General features: G+C 42.5%; 1 protein-coding gene across 1 annotated transcript in view; it reads left to right on the top strand.

Annotated features, from left to right (window-relative positions):
* THSD4 (thrombospondin type 1 domain containing 4) overlaps positions 1-21,553 on the top strand; it is a 561,701-nt gene that overhangs the window by 436,536 nt on the left and 103,612 nt on the right. The window contains exon 8 of the mRNA XM_078079143.1: positions 13,295-13,499. Coding sequence (XP_077935269.1) covers positions 13,295-13,499 — 205 coding nt within the window. The remainder of the gene's footprint in view (positions 1-13,294; positions 13,500-21,553) is intronic.

The raw sequence follows: 21,553 nt of genomic DNA, 5'->3' as shown, positions 1-21,553 counted from the left end.
TGCCTTTAACATTGCCAAACCAACCCAATAAATTAGAATATATCATTAATAATTAGTGTTCCTAATTAGCATGTACTGTCATTTTAATAAAGTACCTTTGTTGTCGAAGGGTAAGGAGGCTAGATTCTTTTCAAAATTCCTACTTCACTCGGTTTTCCACACCTGGGGTAGAGCTTTTTCTTGAGCTGCTACAGCCCCAGGCGCTCCTTTCCACTTGGAATCAGGGACTCAAATATAGGCATAATGCCTGGGAGGAAATAATCAGCTTGTTTAAGTGACAGCTGACATCAGGAGGCCTTTTGAGCCAGAAGAATGACATGATGACAGCAGTATCTTGGAAAGATAAATTTCCCAGCCACATGCAGGATAGATTACCTGAAACCACAGCATTAGCCTTTCTTATGCTGACACATCTGGGGGGCATGATTTAAAAGCTCATAAATATGATCTGTTTAAACAAGGGACTGGTGAAAATTGAGAATTTCAAGGTTCCACCAAAGAAGGTGAAGGAGCAGTATTTATGCAACCGGTTTGGATGTCCTAAATATTTGTGTACACAAGTGCATATTGTTAATGTGATCACTTGGAAGCCGGGTGTCTTATGTGCCACCGCCCTACCTTCTGCTTTAAAGTTGCAAGAGTCGGGAAATTCTCTGCAAGCATGAGAATTATTCATCTGGCTGCCACCTGAATTATTGTTATGGAACACATTGAGTTTGACAGAGAACCCTGTTCTTAGCTATCCTTCAAAAGAAGCGTGAAGGAGCCTTCATGTTTAAATATTTCAGCCCAACTTCTTCCTTCTGAGCATGCATGGAACACACAGTGTCTTTATTTATTAATGAAATGAATATTCCTACTGGATGCATCGATGGTTAGAAGAGAGAATCAGAAGAAATTATCCTGATTGGATTTCTTGGTCATTCTAACACCCAAGAGCAAGCTCTTGGATGGGGTAATCTTATCTCCCGTGGAACAGGATGCTTTTCCTCAAGTCATAAATATTTCCCAGCCTGATAAACCAGCAGTTTCCATTCCCAGGAAGACAAATGAGAAAGACAGTTACTATTCTGGTGAATAATTTTGGACCTAGGAATTTGCTATGAAAAAAAGGGTAGGGTTATAGATGTTACCTCCCTTGGGTGAATGCGCACTGAATGAATGGGAAGAGACAACATGGGAGAGCAGGAGAATAAAGAGAAGCTCTAGGAGATGCCGAATCAATTGTTAGTCCTCGTGAAAGAAGAGACAACAGACTATAGGTGGAGCCCACGTGGAAGGGTCTTGAGGAAAGCCAGAGAGCAGCCCCCAGAGATATGAGCAATGAGAAGGAATTATTCCTATTTGATTTCTTGGTCATTCTGGCGGTTGGTATATGTGACCCATGGCCACAGGCCCTGTTCTCACAAGAAGGGTTTCCACTGGACTAGGGGACTATGCAACCAGCAGAGGAGAGAGAACCTGGGCTTTAAAGCCAGAAAGCCTTTTGTTTGAACCCTCTATCACACCTCTGTGTGACCTTACTTACCTTCTCTGAGCTTCGATAAAATAGTGAGGGTCAAGATCATTAAACAGGCTAACATATAGAGGATAACTAGTACACGGTGAGTGCTCTCTCCATGATAGCTGTCCCTTATAGACATGGGTCTTCCTACCGCCTGGATCCCTGCAAACTGCTTGCATCCCTGCTTGCCTCTGCTTTCCACCCACAAATCCTCTAAGACTGTGCTCCAATATGCCCAAGCTATAAGCTCCATCCATAGCCTCCCTTGCTCTGTTTCTAAAATGAACATAACCCCTTTACAATTTTTGAGGTTTTTCATAGCTGGTCTCCAACACAAGCCAGGAAAGACTCACAAAAGAAACACATTTTTAAAAAAAATAGAGAGGTAATAAATTTATAAGAAAATCTCTGAAAATCTTGATCGCCATTGTTCCAGAACATCGTGGAAATGCGAATGATCACAGCAGTTTGCCTGTTAAACCCTGGCTTCAAACACCACCTGAGAATCGTGTGTAAGTAGAAGTAAGATTGTGGTGGACAGTATGAACAGACCAGGCTCCTCTGCGAGTAGAGAAATGTGTGTGCCTTGTGTGAGAATAATAAGGATGCCTGCGCTGCCAGGGACAGGTCACTTGAAGCAGGACAGACACACCCTCCAGGAGGAAAGCATACCAACATTATCCCAGCCCCTATTCTATGCCAGTTCTGAACTAGGTGTCTTCGTCTCATTTAATCCTGTTCTCATTTAATCCTCACAAAGGATTTGAGAATTATACCTTAATGGCTTTAAGACTCAGAAAAATGATGTCACCTGCAGGTGTAGAGGGCTTTAGGGATGCTCTTAGGCATGCATGTGTCTAGAAGAGAAGACTTCTGGAGACAGGGGGAATGTAGAAGAGAAATTTCAGATGATGGAAATGGAAAGAAGGGGGGGCTTCAAGGAGTCTAAGCCAGGAATCCTAAAGGCAGGAAAATAGGCCCAATGCAGGTGTAGAAATTCAAGAAAGACATGGGAGGGCCAGGAACAGAGGGAGGTTTACATCTCAGCAAGTGAGCTTCAGGTGCAAGGTCAGTTAACCACGGTCCTCCCACCCACTCAGGGCTTCTGTTTGGCCCTCCACCATTTCTTAGCTTCTCTCCTGCTTTGTCCCTTTCTTCTCTCTCTAGCCCTGGAAGCAAAACCGGACTCCTCCCATTTAGCCATATCTCAGTTTGGCCATTATATCTTGTTGCCTTGGTTTCTGCTGACCCCAAGCCGTTTATCCAAGTATTTTCACAAAGACCGTTTGTTAAAAGGAGTTGCTCTTCTAGCTGGTAGATAAAAGCATTCTCACATGGTTATGGGGACATAATAAGCTCGAAGGAAAGAAGAGGGACCATTTGTGGTGAAGAGACAGTAAAACCCTGTCTCCGGAGAGCATCGCAGTGTCATGAAAAGGAGTCCTGGCAAGAAGTCCTCTCTCTGCCACCCCGGAGAAATCGCTTCCCCTCCCAGGTCTTGGTTCTTCACCCATGAGGCACGGAGCTGGGGGCCCCAGAGTCTCTCCTGCTGTGCATCACTGGGATTCTCAGGAGATTGTGTGTGAATGTGTGTCTTACCTCCACCCCGACCCCCCACCCCCGCCTTAAAAATCTCCCAGGGAAAAGCTCTCCGAAGGCATTCTTTCTTTCCAGTTTGTAACCAAAAGGGTAGTAGTGCCGCCCTATCTTTGTTTTGCCTGGATGGGAGAGTTGGCTGCCACTTAGGGGTTGGTGTGCAACTTGGGAAAAGTAGAAAGAACATGAAGTAAACAAAAAGTGACCCCAAAAGCCAAAGAATCCCAGATTGCACAGGAATCACCTAAGGGTGGTGCTCAAACACAGATTTCAATTCAGTAAGCCTGGGGTGGGGGCCAGAATTTCTAACAAGCACTCAGATGATGCCTATGCTTGCTGGTCCATGGACCACACTTTGAGTAACAAGGGTCGAGAAAAGATCAAATAATGTTTATTATTCTTGATTTAAAAAAAAAACAAACTGAGACAGAGGAGAAAAAAATATATACTTTGGAAGGATTTCCATCCAAAAAGCTAAAATGAAAATGTTTAGGGTGTTAGAGGAAAGTTCCACCCAAAGAGAGAGAATTAATATGACCAAATCCAGTGAACAAATTAATGATCACCAAGATCTACACCTTGATCCTGGCTCTAAGATGACTCCATCACAGGCCTGCACACCCCTTACCTCCCACCCCCACCCCCCACAGCATCTGTAAGGCTTCTGCCTGAAATAGGCAACATTGCTGTTCTTCCAGGTTCCCACGCCATAGACCTAGAAATCTTCCCTACTTTGCCTTCGATAGAGCATCCTTCTTCAGTCCATTGGCTGTTTCTTCAGTGTAACATCGTCAGTGTGCCTTTGCCCTCTGTTCTAATTCCCTCTCTCCATCCAGGCTTCCTTCCCTCTGTGCCCATCCAAATGTAGCTGTCTTTATGCTTCTCAGCCTCCAGTCTCTCCATCTCCACTCCACATCTATGTCTGCTCAGCATCTCCCCAAAACAGCATTTCAGTGTGCTGTTCCCAACTCCACAGCCTTGGGACTCAAGCCCCTGAACTTTTCCCTCTTCGTCTCCCCACCCAGCCAGCCAGCCAGCCAGTCTTCTCAGCCATCCCTGGAAATCACCCAGTGACATCCAAAAGCCCATTAATTCCCAAAGCTTAATGCATTTACGCAGATTTCTAAGCATTGTCATGAGCAATCAGAAAACAAAAGGCCTGACTCGTTCACTCACATTTTTATATGCTCCCCAAAAACGTTTTGAGAAGCAGAAAGTCCTATCTTAACAACCGTAAATATGCAATCAACCTGAATTGCTGAGCCCACCCTTCTGGTATTTCTCAACAATCATCCTTTAAATGTTCAACCACTGTTTCCTGTCCCTAAACTAGTTGCTTAGGTGAGTACCATTTTACCAAGGCTTCTAGGTGCCATCTTGTGGAGAGAGATGCAAACAGGCACGTTTGGAGAGACGCTTTGTGTCAAGGAAATGACAAGGATGCAAGCAAGAGTCTCCCTCATTGCCTTCTGGTTGGTGCTGGATTCACCCATAGTCCTCTGAGGGCCTTCTGGTTGGACCCACACCTGCAGGCTCAGGCTGCCTGAGCCCAGGAGGCCATAGAAATGAGGCCAGGGTGCAAGCAGCCTCCATCCTAGGGCACATTCATCAACCCAACTCACCGTTGCCTTTTTGCCAATACTTCCTTCCAGAACTTGACCCTATAGAATGTAGACAGTGTCTCTCTGTTCCTTTCTTCAGGAAACTTCCTAGTTCTGACCCCTTGGCCACCCAAGCCACAGTATCTGACAGACCTGCCCCGCATGGTATGGGCCTCTCCTGTGGCCCTATAGAGTTTCCATACAATCTGACCAAGTATTTTACTTTTTTCTAAATATATATATAGTTTATTATTTTGAAGTTTGATTCTTTTGAATCATTTTTCTTTTTTTCCCATTTTTAAAAATTTAAATCAACTAATTAATGTATAATGTATTATTGGTTTCAGAGGTAGAGGTCATTGATTCATCAGTCTTATATAATAACCAGTGCTCATTACATCACGTGCCTTCCTTAATGTCCATTACCCAGTTACCCCATGCCCCCACCTCCCTCCCCTCCAGCAACCCTCAGTTTGTTTTCTATGATTAAGAGTCTCTTATAGTTTGTCTCCCTCTCTGGTTTCATCTTGTTTTATTTTTTCCTCTTTTCCCCTATGCTCCTCTGTTTTGTTTCTTAAATTCCACATATCAGAGAGATCATATGGTAATTGTCTTTCTCTGATTGACTTATTTCCCTTAGCATAATACCCTCTAGTTCCATCCACATCATTGCAGATGGCAAGATTTCATTTTTTTGGTGGCTGAGTAACATTCCATTGTATATATGAACCACATCTTCTTTATCCATTCATCTTTCGATGGACATCTGGGCTCTTTCCATAGTTTGGCTATTGTGGACATTGCTGCTATAAACATTGGGATGCAGGTGCCCCTTTGGATTACTACATTTGTATCTTTGGGGTAAATACCCAGTAATGCAATTGCTGGATCATATGGTAGCTCTATTTTCAACTTTTTGAGGAACCTGCATACGGTCTTCCAGAGTGGCTGCACCAGCTCGCATTCCCACCAACAGCGTAGGAGGGTTCCCCTTTCTCTGCATCCTTGCCAACATCTGTTGTTTCCTGACTTGTTAATTTTAGCCATTCTGACTGGTGTGAGGTGGTATCTCATTGTGATTTTGATTTGTATTTCCCTGATGCCCAGTGATGTTGAGCATTTTTTCATGTGTCTGTTCTGACCAAATTTTTAAACAGAATTCTTTTTAAACAGAGAATTCACCGTACAGCCTTACATTTTATTTTTTTATTTTTTTAAAGATTTTTTATTTATTTATTTGACAGAGAGAGACACAGCAAGAGAGGGAACACAAGAAAGGGGAGTGGGAGAGGGAGAAGCAGGCTCCCCGCCGAGCAGGGAGCCTGATGCGGGGCTCAATCCCAGGACCCTGGGATCATGACCTGAGCCGAAGACAGACACTTAACCGACTGAGCCACCCAGGCGCCCCAACAGCCTTACGTTTCAAAAGTAAGGTGGAGAGATGCCTGGGTGGCTCAGTCGGTTAAGTGTCTGTCTTCGGCTCAGGTCATGATTCCAGGACCCATCATGATCCCAGAGTCCTGGGATCCAGTCCCATGCTGAGCTCCTTGCTCAGCAGGGAGCCTAATTCTCCCTCTGCTGCTGCTCTCCTGCTTGTGATCTTGTGCTCTCTCTCTCTGTCAAATAAATAAAATCTTTAAAAAAAAGAGTAAAGTGGAAGTCCAGAGGTTTCTACTATGGGATGCAAAAATATGTACACCTTATTTTTATTATAAAAGCAGTTGTCATTGTCATTATTCATTAATGCCCCCCCATTTTAATCCATTGGGAAGAAGACCATGAAACTGAAGCATCGGCACTTTACAGTTTGGAGCACCCCTACTCTCCATGGAAAGATGACCCTCATGGCAAGGAGGGTGGTAATTCTCTTGCAGCATGTGAAATGTTTCCCTCTCGGGGCTTCTTTCATCAGATTGGTAAACATCGTTGCAGCTGATTCTCACCCAATTTTATCCAACGAGAGCGCCAACATTTTCTTCTAGTTAAGTCACTGGTGAAGGTGCTATTCTCTAGTGAAACAGGATGAGGTACTGAAAAGCGACAACCATAAGCTTGATTAAAACCAGATCACTAGTTTCACAATTGCCTTCATTAGGGAAGCCAAAATACCTTTCATCCCATGGACCGTTTCTTCTCTTCAAATGAATGACAGTGTCAGTTTGTTTCCCATGGATTCCTGTTTCTAATTTAATTTTGTCGACATACGGCAAATTCCTCTGACTTTAGACATGGCAGGATTCCTCACATCGGGGCTGTATCTCTCTTTTTCAGAAACAGTTTAGCACCAGAAGACACCTTAGAGATGATCCAGTTGAGGGAGAAAATTGGTCCTATAACTTTGATCTCTCTCTCTTTTTTTAAGATTTTATTTATTTATTTGACAGAGAGAGACACAGTGAGAGAGGGAACACAGGCAGGGGGAGTGGGAGAGGGAGAAGCAGGCTTCCCGCGGAGCAGGGAGCCCAATGCAGGGCTCGATCCCAGGACCCTGAGATCATGACCTGAGCCGAAGGCAGACGCTTAACGACTGAGCCACCCAGGTGCCCCTAACTTTGATCTCTTGATGCCTCAACCAGCTGCTCTTTCATTCAACAAACACTTACAAGTACCTACTGTATACTAGTCACTGTGCTCTTTCTAGTACATAATCCCGCTCACACTGAAATTAAGCCAAATGGCAAGCTTGAAGAGCCCTAGGCTACTTGTTAGTTTGATGGCAGTGTGGAAATGGGTTTTTATTTTCACTGGATAATTAAGTATTCTTTGCTCATTAGCTTCTGACATGGACAGAGTGCTGTTTTGGTGCTTCTGTGGAACTGTCATTGTTCTGATGCTTTCTGGGGGATCTATCATGCTCTTCTCTGGTGTCCCATGAGCTATGGGTTATGCAAGAGCGGTGATTCTCAATCAGTTGGAGGTGATTCTGTTACTACGGGGACATTTGGAAAAGTCTAGATACATTTTCATCTGTCCCACTGAGGGGAGGAATGCCACTGGCATCCAGAAGCTAGGGTTGCCGCCAGCCATCCTACAATGCAGAAGACAACCCCCACACCCAGGAACTCTCTGGCCCAAAATGTCCCTAGAGCCATGGTTGAGAAACCATGGCCGTGAGAGAGAAGGTAGGAAGGTGAGATGCTGAACTTCCAAACCCTGCCTCATTTTGCATGTTGGAGTTCTGCATTTCTGCATGAGGTTTTGTTTGAGAAGTATGTTTTTTTCTGCTTAAAAAAAAGCACTTGAAGACTAAGGAGGTAGAAGATGGCAACTCTATGCCTTCTGTTTTAGGGTTGAGACAGAATGGGAGAAGTCAAATGGGTGGCATATAGGAAACAGGTGAGGGCAATCAGGGGTAAATCTGGAAGCATCAGCCTGAGCCTCAGTCTTGACCACACAGGGCTCTGGACATCTCCCTCCCACCTTGATATACTGAATCATGGGATCATGTCCATCTTCCGGTTTAGTCCAGAGGTTGGCATTTTTTCTAGAAAGTGCCAGATCATAAATATCTTGGGCACTGTGGGCCATACTATCTCTGTCACAACAATTCAACCCTGCTGTTATAGCACAAAAGCAGCCCTAGACAATAAGTAAACAAATGGGCATGTTTGTGTTCTAATAAAACTTTATTTACAGCAAACAGGTTGTGGGCCAGATTTGGCCTGTGGACTGTCATTTGCCAACCACTGATTTAGACCATAAGTAGGAATCCTGTTTGTTTTACCCTCATGTCTCCCTGCCTACACCTTGTTGGCACATCGTAGGGGTTGCCTCAGGAAATATTTCCTGAACTATATTGAGGGTCAATCGTGTAGGCATAAGTATTAGCAGATTTTAAAAGAATAACAATGGGGGAAGACCCATCCAGCATTTCCCAGAGAATTTCTATATATTGTTTAACTGTTTTTCTATGTTGGACACTTAGGATGTTTCTGATTTTTTAAATTAATAATAACAAATGTGATGAGCTGCTTCCTACAGAAATCATTGGCCTAATTTCTTATTATTTCCTTAGCATAAATTCCTAGAAGAAGAATTAGGGTCTTATATTACTAAATGGCTTTCCAGGAAGGTGGTATTGATGTACATTCCTAACAGTAATAAGAGGGAGATCTTTATCATTATGCAAAGGATTTCTTTCAACAGAATGTCATGAATAAAGGTTTTGGCATCCGTATGTATTTCCACGAATTAGCTTACTGCAAATAAAAGTAAATTGGTGTTAGATACTAATCATTTTAATAATAACATTCTCCCACACTCTGTTGTGACAGCATGATTATTAAGGCACGTTGTGTTACCTGTCCGTGTCATCTAGCCAACCAGTTGAGGTTGCCCTATCTGGTGTGTTTAGTGAGCACACACAGAAACATCTGTTTCCCATTAGGGAATCAGAAGCTCCACTATCTGCACGCCTGGCACCGGCCTACCCTGCCATGATGTGTACAGAGGCCTCCTCCCAGTGAAATCCACCACCAGATACGTCACGCAGATTGCTCATTTCCCTCAGGAAATTTCATTTAGGTTAATTTTGGCACACAATTGAGGGCAATTCTTGAGCAATTTCTCTTGTGATGGCTTGCAACGTGTAAAATTTTCCTACAACATGTTGCAGAAATCACTGGAAGAATACTCAGGATGTCTGATAGTTGTCCAATTGCCTTTGTAACAGCAAGAAATATCTCTTTTGAACCACAGTACATGGTAAAAAAAAAAAAGAAAGAAAGAAATGTAGATCGAGGAGCAAATGTTCATCCTATCCCTTTTCACGAGGTGCTATTGGAACAGGAAGGGTGAAGGGGCCACGCAATGTGCCTTACCCTCATGGTGAACATTGGCCCTTTCTTAGCTCTTTGGATTTTTCTGACTTTCTCCAAATGAAGAAGAGAATATCTGTGACTGAGAAGTACTAGAGAGTGTTCTAGAAATAGGAGTGGGTCTGTGGTTACGTGATGATGGAATTTACTTAAAAATGGATAGGTTCCCGGGGCGCCTGGGTGGCTCAGTTGGTTAAGCGACTGCCTTCGGCTCAGGTCATGATCCTGGAGTCCCGGGATCGAGTCCCACATCTGGCTCCCAGCTCAGCGGCAAGCCTGCTTCTCCCTCTGACCTTCTCCCCTCTCATGCTGTTTCTCTCTCGCTCGCTCTCTAATACATAAATAAATAAAATCTTTAAAAAAAAAAAAATGGATAGGTTCCCAATGAAATCCAGTATATGAAGGCAATAATTAACAAAACCTCATGTTTTCTGAGAAGCCATCCTATTCAAGCATTTTGCTATATGCCTTCTGTTTACCTCATTAGATCCTCCCAGCACTGCTGTGAGATAGACACCATACCATCCCCAGCCACAAAGAACCAGAGGCTCAGGATGGCTAATTAACACATCCAAAGATTAGCGCTCCTAAGTGGCAGAGCCAGCACAAAACCCGGTCCAGCAGACTCTAGTGCCCACTTGAAGTCCCTACGGATGGCCCTTGGGTGGCACCTCTGAGTTTGGAGATACAGACCAGCATTATTAAGTCATCCCCATCAGAGACCAACTGACCAGCTTCCTAAGGTATAAGGCAGGATTCAGGCCCCATTCATTTCTGGGCATCGTCCCCTGAAGGATCTGGTTGGTGGTGGAGATGTTTTCCATGCCGACCCCAGAAGGAAGTGACCATCCAGCCCCGAGGAAACAGGATGTCACCTTTAGTTCTTGGCAGCACTTGTGAGGTCACACACTTCGCTGAAGCCAACCTCCAGGCCATTTGGATGTCAGTCAGGAAAAACTGCTACAGCCCTCCCTCCCCACATCTAGATTCCTCCAGAGCGGCCGTGCTCTACTCCGGAAGTCTGGCATGTGGGGGTGGCATTCGTGGAACTGTGCAGAGCATTTTAATGTAATATCTGTTTCACAAGATGAAACGACATTTAGCCTGGCTGTGGTTGTCTGAGGCCAACCCTGTGATCATCCCATTCTGATTGGGCTGAGGGCTGAGGATTCGTGGGATGTCTCTCCTCGTCTTCAACAGCTCTCCTTTGTCCTTGAACTATCCCTGACACCCTGTTTAGAAGAGAGAGACTCACTAGCCTGTCTGTTCTCCCCACTCTGGGACCCTCTCCACAGCAGCCAAAACTATCATCTGGAAAACAAATCCGAGCACGGCCCTCCCTTTCTTGAGACATCCAATGGTTATTACTGATGCCATCAGATAAAATTCTCATTCTTCATCCTGGCAACCAAGATTCTTCAACACTTCAGCTGAATTCTCTAGCCTGATTTCATCCCTCCCAGCAACCCTACACTTGAGCCGTGTCATTCCTCGAACATGTTTTCCTACTTCTTAAGTGTTCTTTCCTACTTCATGCCTTGTGCACAGCGTTCCCTTTACTGGAGTGCCCCATGAGGATGAGCTCGGTCTGGGACAAACTGAGTCCGGGGGTAGCAGGAATGGAAAGGGAGGAGGGTGAGATTTTGCTGGACGGGGCAGGGACAGTGTGCCGACCCACTCTTGTCTCCATCTTCCCCATCGGTGACAGTCAGACGCATGTCCTTAATTTGATGAGACGCATGTCCTTAATTTGATGAGAATCTTGCTTTGGCAATGCGGTGTTTTGTTTGTGTCTTGCTTTCTTTCAAAGCCAAGGAGAAACCCAAGGGGTCAGGGATGGAAATCATGCATGGAAAACATTTTCCTTATTTTTCTACTAAAATGTGCATGGGGCAGGGGCAAGAAATATTTGAGGGAGGAGAACTACATAGCAAACATGGCATTTTGAAAGGTTAATTGGATGTGGATGAACATATTGAGATGATGTTCTGTTATTGTCAGAAATAATGTTTTACAGAGAAGCTATTTGTGAAGAGAGACCAGTTATTATTGATGGGCTAATGTGCCCTCAGGAATATGGAAGTAATAATGCAGAGGTATAGTGCCTACAGAAAGATGTCAGTCAAGCGTGAGGTTGGAGCAGAAAGCCTGAACACCTTCTGATTTGACTCTGCATGTAGGATTTGACCTGTAGGGCCCGCATGAACAGACCCAGGGGTATTTCACAAAATCAAAAGTGGATTTTGAATGGTTCGTTGACCACTTTGCCCTCTGAGATGTGGTCTGATGATTGCTCTTAGAATTCGAGAACCAACACTAACCTGTGATTTCAGCAAACATGTATCTCAAGTTTTAGAATCCCAGTCTGATTTCAAGTATCATTCCCGATCCCCAGAACCCAGTGAACTAATCCTGTCATCCCAGTACTTCATTGTCCAGGCTATCATCTGCTCCCTTCCATCGGCCCATAGAAATGTGACAGAATTCTTTGCTCAGACCACATGTCCAAATTTTAGATTCAGGAAGCATGATCGTGAGCCCTATGAAATCAGCTTCAGCAGTGGGAAAGGATGGCATAAAGATAATGATCTTGCACTTTGTTCCAAGGTTTGATTTTTTTTCATGCAAAATAAAATTGCCCCAACAGAAAACATGAACAGGGAGGGGAATGATAAAGCTAAAAGATCTTAGAATGAGTAATGGGAAGAATCTTTTTTGGAGGAAATTCAGGAAGGTCAGTGGAGTTCCTTTAAATGCCAATAAGCCTGTCTGAACAAGGACCACCCCGTTATTTATTTAGATGCGGATCATTGGGTTTGCTGATGTTTCTGGCCATTGCCTCCCTTCCCCCTTTTCCCCTGGGAAATATGCTTTGAGAGAGCCAAGCAAAATCCTGCTGCTCCAGGCTCTTCAGAGCCCCAGTGACCAGTGGAGACCCAGATCTCAACCAATTTGATTTAATTTCCTAAGACATTGGGCCTGCGAGTACCTCTTCTGAGAGTACATTGTTAAATGTTTATACAGTCTGTCATTTAGAATGCAGGACTTGGGGACAAACCCCAATTTTAGATGCAGTACTCATCATGGTCCCACAGAACTTTATATAAAAATCCCAGATTGGAGGGGGGGCGCACCTGGGTGGCTTAGTCAGTTAAGTGTCTGCCTTCAGCTCAGGTCATGATCCCAGAGTCCCAGGAATGAGCACCACGTCAAGCTCCCCGATCCGTGGGGAGTCTGCTTCTCCTTCTGCTGCTCCCCCAGCCGCTCCCCCTGCTCATGCTCTCTCTCTCTCTCTCTCACAAATAAATAAATAAAATCTTAAAAAAAAAAAAATCCCAAATGATCTCTCCTCTGAACCCAACAGGGGGATGGATTTGCAGGACAAATTCCCTGTCCAACCAGTGTAAACAAGTGGCCCGTCCCCAGCCCCTCCCTGTTCTTTCTCTCTACGTTATTTTTCTCCTTATCTTTCTCCACCACCAAGCATACCGTTTGATTTACTTGTCCTGTTTGCTGTTTGTGGCCTGCCGCCTGCCCCCTGCCCCTAGAGTGTACATTTCACACATACCGTGTGAAGAAGTTGCTGGCCCAGAGTGGGTGCTTTGTGACTCTGTCGAGTGAGGAAAGAATGCACTTGGACACCTGCAGGAGCTGAATGGGGGCAGGAGGGAGGTCAGTGCAAGACCCACCAATAGATCTTCCATCGCCCCCTCTCCCCATCTCCCCCCATGCTCCTGTGATGTGCTCCAAGTCTTTTGTTTTCCACCTCTCGGCAGAGCATTGGCTGTGACGACTACCTGGGCTCGGACAAAGTGGTGGACAAATGCGGGGTATGCGGAGGCGACAACACGGGCTGTCAGGTTGTGTCAGGCGTGTTCAAGCACGCCCTCACCAGCCTGGGCTACCACCGAGTGGTCGAGATTCCCCAAGGAGCCACCAAAATCAACATCACCGAGATGCACAAGAGCAACAACTATTTGGGTAAGCTTGGTCTGTTTCCAGAGGAAACCGTCTGTCACTATTGGATGATTCATTCCTTCCCAGGAGCATGACACAGCAGGGTCCAGATGTCCTTGGACTTGGAGAAGGTGCCACTGGGGAATGCCAAAGCACCACTTGGCCTCCTCCTTGACATGAGAAGTGTGGGTGGAGGAAATTTTTAAAGTCCTTGCAAATAAATATTTAACACCTACACATATAAGCCAGCCTTTGTTCCTTCCAAGAGAAACATGGTTATGCACTAGATACTGGGCTAAATGGTTTCTCTGAGATGGGGGAGGCTCTTTGAAAAGCCGAGGTACGGGCCAGTCTTCGTTCTGTTGGAGTTCAGACAGGGGCCATCGATGATCCTGTCTGGAGCTTCATTCCCTACAGGTCTGAAGTAAAAGCCATGTTTCTCTTCTTTCTGCTTCATCTGCCCAGGGCAATGGTATATGTGTATAGTATGTGTATATCTTCTGAAGAGCTGCAGTCATTTTGGGTAATATCAACATTGAGAGGCCATTTTTACCCATTTTCCCGCGGAAGTTTAGATCTTTGTTGATACTTCCTTCTGGGTTGCTGACTGATTGCATTTTATGCAAAGCAAATTGGGTCATACGAATTCATTTTGACCAATTCCTAATTCACGTGAGCATGCACAGATTAGTTAACAAAGTAATGTAAGGAAAGCAATTTCTTCAAGTCATTTAGTGAACAGCCATATTCATTTTCATTTTTTAATGATTTCTTGAACAGGAACTGAGACAGCACAGATGTTATGTGCCAGGCGCTATTCTTAGTGCTTTTCATGTACTAAATTACTGAACCCTCTCAACAACCCTAGGGGATAGGAGCTATTCCCATCCGCATTTTATATAGATAAGGAAACAGGCACAGAGAGATTATGTAACTTGCTAAGGTCACACAGCAAGGAAAAGGTGGAGCTGGGATTCGAACCCAGGCAGTCGATCTCCAAGCGTGGTAGTCTATCTATCAAGATATAATACCCATGAGCAATTCTCAGAACCCGAGTTCTTCTCGTACACCATTGGCCATGCAGCAATCAATGGCTGCAAGCATTGAGAGAGGATTATTTTTGCAAATTTCGAGTCCAGGAACACCGCAGAAGGTAACTCCAGGCCTGATAACTGCAGATGCTGCAGCTCTTCTTTCTGCACCGGGGCAAGCGTAACCAAAATTCGCTTCGCCTGGATTGATTGGCAGGAGGAGGAGGGGACGGCAGAGGAGACTCTGAGACAAGTCCATTTAAAGGGGAAATCTGTCCCATTTGCTCTGGCAGGCCCAGGCACCGCCGAAGTAGCAATAGCCTAGTTTTCCCAACGAGTGGTTTGGGTGTTATCTTTAGTTGCGAGGAAATAGTCTTTGTGTGTTTCCTTCTTTTTTTTTTTTTTTTAATATTAGAAAATCACATCTCCATGAATATCCTGTCTTCTAGAATGGCAAGTGTTCTACAGGGGATTATTCGAAGTGCAATTCCATTCAATGCATCAGCAAATAATGCCACTTTTTATGAACTTGGTGTTGTTTTTAGTAAATTTTCCCTTGCTCAGTTCAGAAAGCTGGTTTTAAGCTGTGCCCTCTGAAGATAAAATCCTGGGTGAATATCCACCGGATGTCTGAATGGAATCTGCTCTCAGAGCCTCAGTATTTTCATCTAGAGTAGGGGAGTAAGAATCTTGACCTTATAAGTATTCATGACAATCAATAGGATAACAGATATTCAGAACCCTGTCACTTATTAGCAATTAATGAATGGCCATTCCCTTTCTTTTGTCTCAGAGACCTTGTCAGTACACCAAAGCTTCATGGAGTCAAATGTCCCTGTCCCCCTAAAAAAGACTCAGTGGGAGAGTGATTCAGAAAGCCACAGTTACCCTTGTAGATGCCCAGAGACCAGTGGGGTACCTGAGAAAGCCAGAGTCCATCAGCAATATTACATGATGTTCTGTGGGCACGGGAGGGAGAATGGAAACAGAAGAGGAGACTGTAGTGAAAGGTTCCAGAGCTGATGATCCAGAGCTTCTGTCTGCAGCACTTAAATCATTTAAAGCACTGGAACGCTCTTTTTTTCTTTTTGATATAATTCATATATCATAAAATTCAGGCTTTTAAATGGTCTTTTTTTTTTTAAAGAGTTATTTATTTATTTGAGAGTTGGGGGAAGGGGAGAGGGAGAGAGAGAATCTCCAGCAGACTCCCCGCCGAGCACAGAGCCAGACGCAGGGCTCGATCCCACCACCCTGAGATCACGATCGGAGCTGAAACCAAGAGTCGGACGCCCCACCGACTGGCCCCCCTCCAGGCGCCCCAGATAGTGTTCTTCTCATCACAGGTGTTCTCTCTACCTGTCTCACGCATCCTGCTAAATCTCCTATTCTGTGAGGTCTGTGTATTTTAAAAGTTAAATTGCATGGGATTGCTTGAGATTAGAGCATGGGTCTCTCTAGCTGTTTTTGAACTGTTCAAGGACTATTTTTTACGTTACACATTTTCAGACACTTAAATGTTTTTCAAAGAGATATGTGGTGGGTTTCTCTACAGTTTTCCAGGTAACGATGAAGGTTTCAGTGTTCTTACCTCGTATTCCTGGCTAGGAAAACTATTTTGTATAAAAATGTGACTCGATGCACAAAATTGATTTGGCTGTTCACATACAGCTGTTCCGTAGAATAGGCAACAGACAGGAAATAAACAGTTCAGATTTTTATCATTGCTTTCAAAAAATGCACAACTTTTAAAGGTTTTCTCAGGTGCCCTATTGTTTCCCAGAATTAGCTTTAGTTATTTGTAATGCAAATCAAGCTTTTTCTTGTGAAACACTCAGTATCTTTTAATGACTAATTCTCCAAACTTGTTAGAAATAGAAAGTAGATTTCTATGAAAACAGAAGGACTTGTATTATTAGTGCCAGAAAAGATGGTCTTACCACCTCATTTTAAAAGGTTTTTTAAAACCCTCAATATGTGAGTGACGTTCTCAATATGCCAGTCACCTAGTTAATGAGAGGAGTCATGCTCTATGTATAGTAACTACTTCAGTCTCCAAGCGTTTTGCCGTGCCTGGCCTTCTGATTTTTCAAATTGAACATTCTTTACTTTGCCTGCTTCAAGAAAGATCTAGCTTTACTAAAGATGCAATTATAGAGTGAGGATGTGAAAATGGACATTGAAAAATCAGAAACCACATATGTAGAAGAAGGAGGCATGCATTCCCCAAATCTTGCCTAATATGTAAATAGTGATGGGGCATTCAACCTGACTCTGAGTTTATGGCTTAATTTGGTTTGACCGTTGAGAACTGGACGTTCTGGATTCAGATTCCGAAGGCCTGAGTTCTGGCCCTAGCCCTGCCATAACTCACAGGGGGACAGACACACGTGGAGCGGGGGCAACAGGCCAAACGCAGCACTTCACGATGCTCACTATTCTCTGAGCAAAGCTAGAGAAACTGTGACCTTTAATGGTGCACGGATTTTAGGAGATAGAATATTTGTCTCATTTTAGGTTGGAAGCCAATGAAATTCTGCAGACTTGAGCTCCACTTTTCAGTGTTTCTTTGAATTTGTTCACATACTCCAAAATACTGACGAGTTGGTGGATTATAGATTCCTAGATACACATTTTTTTTAACGGAAAAGACTTTGGAACCCATGTATCTGCTAAAGCCTATGTATTCTCCTTTTGCATGTGAGTTATTCTGAACCCTGCTCTTTGGAAATAAAAAGCTAAATCTAATTTTATTAAAATGATTGGCATTTTATATTCCTTACCACTTCCTTAATAATAAGATGTTGTAAAATTATTCTAGCTGAAATATCAAAGTTGGCGTAGTTCAGCTAGCTCAGTTTACTAATGTCATTATGTAACAGTTCAGAAATCAGACATAAAAGCATACCTAGCCAAATTGATTCTACAGGACATGTTCTACCTGCCAACATGTAACATTGTCACAGAGCCTTAGACTTGGAAGACATTTTTGAAAGGTCTATAAGCTTTTAAACATAAACTGGCAATAGCTTTACTGTTAAGCACATTTTCCTAAAAGTTTTAAACAATAATAATAACCACCAGCATTTAAAAAATCAGGTAACATGGATCATCTATAATTTGCAAACCTTTAATTTATCAGTTGAGCAGCTCTCTATATAGGAAGGACTGGAGTATTTAAATAATAAGATGTCTTATATTTGTATGACAATTAATCCCAAAGATTTTCCATATGCATTGTAAAAATTTTGAACAATACAGATGATATAGAGCAAAAAGATGAGATTCCTTCTGTGTCCCAGCCCCACACCTGGTCCACTGCCGTCAAGTGTTAAGGCAGATAAATGACCACTCTTAGCCGTTCTCTGTGCATCTTCCAGTCCTTTGTGGAAGTACAAATATATATCTTCTAAAAGTGGTGTTAGTATACATACTTTTTGCAGTTTGCTCCTTTACTTTAATATTATATCATACCTTTTCATATTACTGCATAAAGCTAATTCATTATTTTCTGAGTACAGAGTATTCCATACATCAGAGGTAATATAATCTATTTAAACAGTTCTCTATTGAGGGAGTTTAAATTGTCCCATTTTCTAATATTGCAAATAATACATTCATTTTTGTGGTTCAAGATGGCAGACTGAGTACACGAGTTGTTGTTTTTTTTTCTCCTTCCTCCCAAGATTCCATCAAAATGAACCTAAAGGAATAAGACAGGATATAACCTACGACCACCAGGAAAACAAGAGGGGGGCGTCTGTGAAATGATTTTAACAAATTTCTGGAACAAATTTCTGAAAGCAGATGGAAGAATGTTCACTAATAGAGAGAGGAAATCACAGCCTAGGTAGCAGAGGGGACTGTGATGAGGAGGGGCCAGCCTACAGGCAGAGCCCAGGAGCCTCTAAGTCTGGGGGCAGCAGATAAAATGGACGGTGGGAGGAAAAATGGAACTGAAAAATGGGGGAATATATGAACAGGCTCCCCTGCACACACATTCAGAATGCTGGCATCAACCTCCTTATCTAAAAGCTGATGGGAACTAGGGCATGGTTGTGAGGATTGGTGCCCAAGATCTCAGCGTTCATTGTGGAGTTTGAGGAGGGAGTGGCTCAGTGACTGATGCCCCATTCTCTCACCCTCTAAAAGTTGCCCTGTTAACAAGCTCTACCGAGCTTGTTACAGAGTTCTCAGGCAGCCTTCCCATTGCTTTCGTCTTAAACATCAATGGATCTAACGTAAGTGGACAACCAAGTATCAGTAGACATTTTTCTAAAGCCTATAGCATGAAAGAGAAAGCCCAAGATAAATAACTGGAAAAGTTGTTTCTAGAAGAAACAGAGCAAATTCTTGGAGAAGAAAATCTAAATAAAAGTCCTCCTACAAGTAATACTGCCATGAATATCCTAATAGGTATATCCTTTCATACTTATATAAATATTTCTGTAGGATAGATTCCTAGAAATACAATTTGTAGGTCAAATGGAATGAACACTTACAATTCTGAGAGATGAAGCAAGATTCCTCTCCAGAGCAGTTGTAACCAATTGGTACCCCCACCGAAAAGTGCCTTTCTCCACACCCATACCAACATAAAATATTATGAATGTACTTAACTTCTACTGTATCTTTTTTATTTGCATTTTCCTGACCACTCATTTTTATTGTGATTTGTACATCTGTGAATTTGCTATTTTTAAATTGTTTGTGGTTTTCTTACTGATTTTAAGAACTCATATATAAGTTATGATAATAACCATCTTCTGCTCATATATATGTATTAGTCTTTATCTTGTGTTTCAACTATGCTTATGATACCTATTTTTCCGTGGGGAAAAATTTTTATCTTTTTTGTCAAATCTGTCGATCATTTTTTTTTTTTATAGCTAGTGGGTTTTGTTTTACCTAGGAAGACCTGCCCACCTCCAACATTATAAAATTATTCTCTAATATTTTCTTCTATTACTTTTATACTCATTTTGTATATTTAAATATTGATTTATTTGAAATTAATTTTTGTGTGTGGTGTGAGGTAGGGATCTAACTTCCTTTTTCCAAATAGATAAACGGTTGTCACAACACTATTTATTAAATTTCCCCCACTAACCTGAGATGCCACCTCTACCATATATTAAATTCAAATATATATAGATATTTGGATCAAATATATGTGGATTCTTGATATATATGTGGATTCAAGTTCATTGATCTATTTGGCTCTTCCTGCTTTGATACCATATTGTTTTCATTACTATAGTTTTATGTTGTATTCTTTTAAAGGTCAACTTTCTGCCCCCTCCCCAGTTCCCTACCCAAACACTTTGTTCTTTTCCTAAATTTCCTTGAGTCTTCTTGTACATTTGTTCTACATACACTTTAAAATCAGTTTGTGAAACTCCGTAAAACTTCCATTGAAATTTTAACTGAGATTGCAATGAATTTATGGATTAATTTGAAGAGGAAAAGAAATGTCTTAATAACATGATTCTTTTGATTCAGGAATGTAGCTTATCTTCCCATTTTGTGTTCTTTAATAAAATTTCTTTATCTAGACTTTGCATATGTTTTATTAGGTTTATCTGTAGGTATTTTATGGGTTTTGCTAATATGGTAGAAGATCTTTTTTTCCACTATATTTCCAATTAGTCATGCCAGTATGTGTTAAATCAGTTTATTTTATATATTTATTTTCTACCTGGACATCTTGCTAGACTCCTTTAACAATTCTAAATTTTTTCAGTTATTTGACATGGATTCTTCTAGATGGAAAATCTTGGTATCTATAGATAATAATTTTGTCTTCCTATGACATAATCTACCTCTTATTTCTCTCCTGTCTTGTGGCACTGAAAGGCTCAGACCTTCAAAAAATTTTGGAATGATCCAGAGTTTAGAAAATAATGTTAGTGGGATTTTTTATCTTTTATTTTTTATCCTGATATTGGGAATGCTTCTTTTTTTTTTTTTTTTAAATTTTATTATGTTATGTTAGTCACCATACAATACATCATTGGTTTTTGATGTGGTGATCCACGATCCATTGTTTTCGTATAACACCCAGTGCTCCATGCAGTACGTGCCCTCCTTAATACCCATCACCAGGCTAACCAATCCCCCCTCCCCCCTCCCCTTTAAAACCCTGTTTGTTTCTCAGAGTCCATAGTCTCTCATGGTTCATCTCTCCCTCCAATTCCCCCTCCCCATTTTTCCCTTCCTTCTCCTATGTCCTCCATGTTATTCCTTATGTTCCACAAATAAGTGAAACCGTATGATAATTGACTTTCTCTGCTTGACTTATTTCACTTAGCATAATCTCCTCCAGTCCCATCCATGTTGATGTAAAAGTTGGGTATTCGTCTTTTCTGATGGCTGAGTAATATTCCATTGTATATATGGACCACATCTTCTTTATCCATTCATCTGTTGAAGGGCATCTTGGCTCTTTCCACAGTTTGGCTATTGTGGACATTGCTGCTATGAACATTGGGGTGCATATGGCCCTTCTTTTCACTACATCTGTGTCTTTGGGGTAAATACCCAGTAGTGCAATTGCTGGGTCATAGGGTAGCTCTATTTTTAAATTTTTGAGGAACCTCCACACTGTTTTCCAAAGTGGCTGTACCAACTTGCATTCCCACCAACAGTGTAAGAGGGTTCCCCTTTCTCCACAACCTCTCCAACATTTGTTGTTTCTTTCCCTGTCCATTTTGGCCATTCTAACTGGTGTAAGGTGGTATCTCAATGTGGTTTTGGTTTGAATTTCCCTGATGGCTAATGATGATGAACATTTTTTCATGTGTCTGTTAGCCATTTGTATGTCTTCTTCAGAGAAGTGTCTTTTCATATCTTCTGCCCACTTTTTGACTTGATTATTTGTTTTTTGGGTGTTGAGTTTGAGAAGTTCTTTATAGATCTTGGATACCAGCCCTTTATCTGTAGTGTCATTTGCAAATATCTTCTCCCATTCTGTGGGTTGCCTCTTGGTTTTGTTGACTGTTTCCTTTGCTGTGCAGAAGCTTTTTATCTTGATGAAGTCCCAAAAGT

Source organism: Halichoerus grypus, chromosome 8 (assembly GCF_964656455.1).
Source record: "Halichoerus grypus chromosome 8, mHalGry1.hap1.1, whole genome shotgun sequence".
NCBI classification, from domain to species: domain Eukaryota; kingdom Metazoa; phylum Chordata; class Mammalia; order Carnivora; family Phocidae; genus Halichoerus; species Halichoerus grypus.
This window is presented reverse-complemented; position numbering and strand designations above follow the sequence as displayed.